The 3721-nt window shown below is 33.2% G+C and overlaps 1 protein-coding gene across 1 annotated transcript; it reads right to left on the bottom strand.

Moving 5' to 3' along the window:
• Positions 1708 to 2253, bottom strand: LOC109717766. Its single transcript, XM_020243664.1, has one exon. It carries the CDS (start codon positions 2220 to 2222, stop codon positions 1905 to 1907), a length of 318 nt encoding a protein of 105 aa, XP_020099253.1. The 5' UTR covers positions 2223 to 2253; the 3' UTR covers positions 1708 to 1904.

Here is a 3721-nt window from a genome sequence, read left to right as displayed (position 1 = left end):
CGCTGCGTACGCTAGTTTTGGATCTGAATTCGCTTCCCCACTTTCGTAGGATCCGAGTTTTAGGAATTTTTGCATGGATGACCCCCAAAATATATGTATTCCCCTTTTTCTCCAAAAAATATTTTAGTCAGCACAAAGTTTAGATTTTAAAGTGTTTGGATTTGTATGAAAAAAACAATTTTTCATCAATATTTGTTTGGTTGAGAGAAAAATAATTCACGTTTGTTTAGTTTGATTGAAAAAAAGAATGAAAAAATTTTACACAGTTTTTGTTTTTCTTTCGAGAAATAACGAAAACAAAAACTTCAATTTTTTTTTCAAATTCATAAAAATATATTTTTTATGTTTAATCGAAGAAGTGGAAAAAATATTTTTCATATCGAAAATAATTTTTTAGTGCATTTTACACAAAACCAAAAGCCCAGCTAGTTGCGGCAAAATTTCGAATCCCAATCAAATCTGTGTCGGATAATTGTTAGGGATAATGAATACTCACTGCATCAGAACCCGACCCGCATCCCAGTCCCAGTTGAAAAAGGAAGACCCTCTTTTATATTAAATTTGAGAAAAAAAATTAAAAAAATTATTCAAACACAATTTTATGGTGTAGGAATTAATTATAAGAAAAGAAAATAGTTGAGTAGTGTCTTAAAAAAAAAAGTATAAAAAGTAAAAAAAAAATATAAAATACAGATTAAGTTTTTTTTTTTTTTTCAACCGCATCGATCAATCCTTGTTCTCTAGACTGTTCGATTAATTTTCCATATCAATCTAGTATTTTAATTCTAAGGCATAATTTTTTTTTTCTTTTTCTTTTTTTTCTTTTTGTATGTGAAAGTACTTGTAAAAATTTTGACAACGTTATCTCTTTGTGTGGTCAGCAAATTGACCATTTCGTAACATGACTCTTTACCAAATTTAAGTACTAGTCCATAAAAATTATACGCTTCCCCTTGACTTAGGTCATGGACTGTTAAAAACAAAAATTATACGCTTCCCCTTGACTTAGTCTTCACTGCAGTTGTTTTATTTGTTTCCTCCTCTTAAGTTAAAAACAAAAACAGGGTACTCTAATTTTCTGGGTTTTAGGGGAAATTTTTTTTTTTTTTATGAGTACGTATTCTGTGAAAAAAGTTAAAGGTTAAAACTATTATAAGTTTGCATTTGAATATAATCACTACCCACAAGATCAACAATCAATCTTAATTAACTTAATTAATCCGAGACAGTCGATCATCTTTTCATGAACTGCCATTTCTCACATGCACTAATGGACTGCTTACTGCGAAACAAACGGAGCTTGAATATTTGTATTTCGGTTCATGCGCTTTGGAAATTAAACAATATTAGGTGGAGAGTGATGGGGAGAAGGAAATCAACGGATATTATTACTGCTCGGTGGGCTATTTGGTTAGAGCGGAATAGAAGAATTTTCAAGAAAAGAAAGCTCACGATAAAACACTTGTTGGCGGACTTACGTGTGTATAGAAACATGTGGGAGATTTATTCTACGTAGTCTCAGTTTTCTCTTTCTTTTCTTTTTTAATCAAGCGGAAGCCCAGTTGCTTCCCACTAATGCTAAATTCACTTAATAAATAAAGAGGTAGCATACTATATTTTTTCAAAAAAAAAAATTCTTAATCAACTTACAGAGAAAAGTTCTCTTAATTTAGTGTAACATCAAATGTATTGCAAGAATATGTATGCTTACACCTAAATTCATTCTCATATATATGTATGAGATTTATTCATTCTCATATATGTATGAGATTTAATTTACAGTGTAGCATACTCAAATCATCTATCTTCATTCATCTAAATTAACATGATAACACTTCACTAAATGTAAACGTGTACATCCACTTGTAAGTTCAACATCTGAGAGCTCATCACCACCTCAACAGTTAATTCTCCGGGATGCTCTCCAGCGCCGGCCTCCACGGATCTCGACACGCCGCGCGCAGTCGACAACCCTTGCTTCTGTCCAGTTCCCGTTTGACACGCTCGACGATGCGATCGGCGGAGAGCTTAGAGAGCAACTGGGCCGCCTCCTTCTTCGTCATGACCATCTTTATTCTCGTCACTCCCTTCGCGCGGCCATCCTCTTTGACGGAGCAATCATCTGGTCCATAGATCTGGTTCAGTGGAACCACACAACCATGAGATCTACTCTTTGGCCTCTTTGGTTCATGAGAAATTAAACAAGCCACGCAATTCCCCATTAGAGAGAAAGAGAGAGTGTTTTTATTAGAGTTTTAAGCTTGGTGGGGGGAAATGAATGTGGTGGGTTATATATATAGGGAGATGAGTGAGGATTAGAAGTGAAGTAGTTTATAGTTAGTTTTGAGTAGGGTAAATTGCACGTTTGGCCCTCAAAATAGAACACAGTGTTGGCTTAAAAGAGCCAGCGTTCTGCTTTGTGGCGGGAAGTCGGGTTGGATCGAGTCATATTTGAAATGGTGTGAGGCTGGATAAACCAAGTAATGTTCGAAGTGGTATGAGGCTGGATGGGCCGAATCACAATTGAGATCCGTGGGCACTGTATTTGTACGCTTTAAGTGAATTGGTTGCGTATTTATAACAGCTCGAGCTTTTTGAATTAATGGTCAACATCAACGATCGATCCGACACATAGGTGACACTTTAGTACTCAAATTTTAATTTATTATAATTTAAACTCCAACTTTCATAATTATTGTAATTAAATCCTATAATTTAATCTAATTGACTAAATTTTATTACATCGTTGCTATAAAAGTGATGTAATTAATAATTTAATTATTGATATATTATCAATCACGATACCACTGCATCTCACCTCTACGTTATCGTTATATTAATATTTACCCAATTAAAATAGATTATAAGATTTATTGACTGTAACTCTAAAAATTCAAGTTAGAAACTATAATAAATTGTAAAATTTTGAGGACCAAAGAGTTATCAGATTCATAGTTTGAGGACGAAAATGTGCAATTTACCCGTTTGAGATGGGGGGTGAAGAGATTATAGGAAATCATTTTATTTAATTAATTAATACGCGACATAATTGAGACTCGGTTCACTAGTGTAGACTTTGACGGGTCAGGGAGAGAGACTCGTTGACGCGCCCGGAGCGTCAAGGACGGTAACAAGGTGATGGTGATGCCCCCCCAAAAAGCTATGTTTTGCTTGATTCATAAGTAAAATCTAAAGTAAATGTGCAAATTTATATCAGTGTATTAACAATTTCTAAATATGTTATTATTGATGTATTACCATCCATAATATCGTATCAGTGCACCAGTTTAACTACGGCCCTTAAAAATGCCCGTAGCCTTGCACCGAACATCACGTGAAAGTTTATTATGCAGTAGTTACACCACCGTGTTTATAACGAATTAATTATTTTGTAAAAGAATACAATAAAAATATATTTATTTATAAATATTATGATGGAATGATTGAGGTTCATAACAAAAATATTGATTGAGACGTCACACCATTAGTATGATTGTTGTATTATGCACTTTCAACATATTACGAGCAGATTACTCTCATCAATCTTCAAAATCATCACAGGCCAGTAAATAAATTTGATGTTTTATTTTCATTATGGTATATTATGTGTTTTCATAAAGTTTATTTAGATTTTGATATTTTGATATACGTAATTTAAAATAGTGTAAATTAAAGATTTATTTTGTGCAACACCATTGCAAAAGATATATATATATATATA

The sequence above is a fragment of the Ananas comosus genome, linkage group 11 (assembly GCF_001540865.1).
Source record: "Ananas comosus cultivar F153 linkage group 11, ASM154086v1, whole genome shotgun sequence".
NCBI lineage: Eukaryota > Viridiplantae > Streptophyta > Magnoliopsida > Poales > Bromeliaceae > Ananas > Ananas comosus.
The sequence above is the reverse complement of the archived record's forward strand: the minus strand, read 5'-3'. Positions and strand labels throughout refer to the sequence as shown.

Coding starts and splice junctions, on each gene's coding strand:
- LOC109717766 (XM_020243664.1), bottom strand. CDS start 2,222: ATGGGGAATTGCGTGGCTTGTTTAATTTCTCATGAACCAAAGAGGCCA.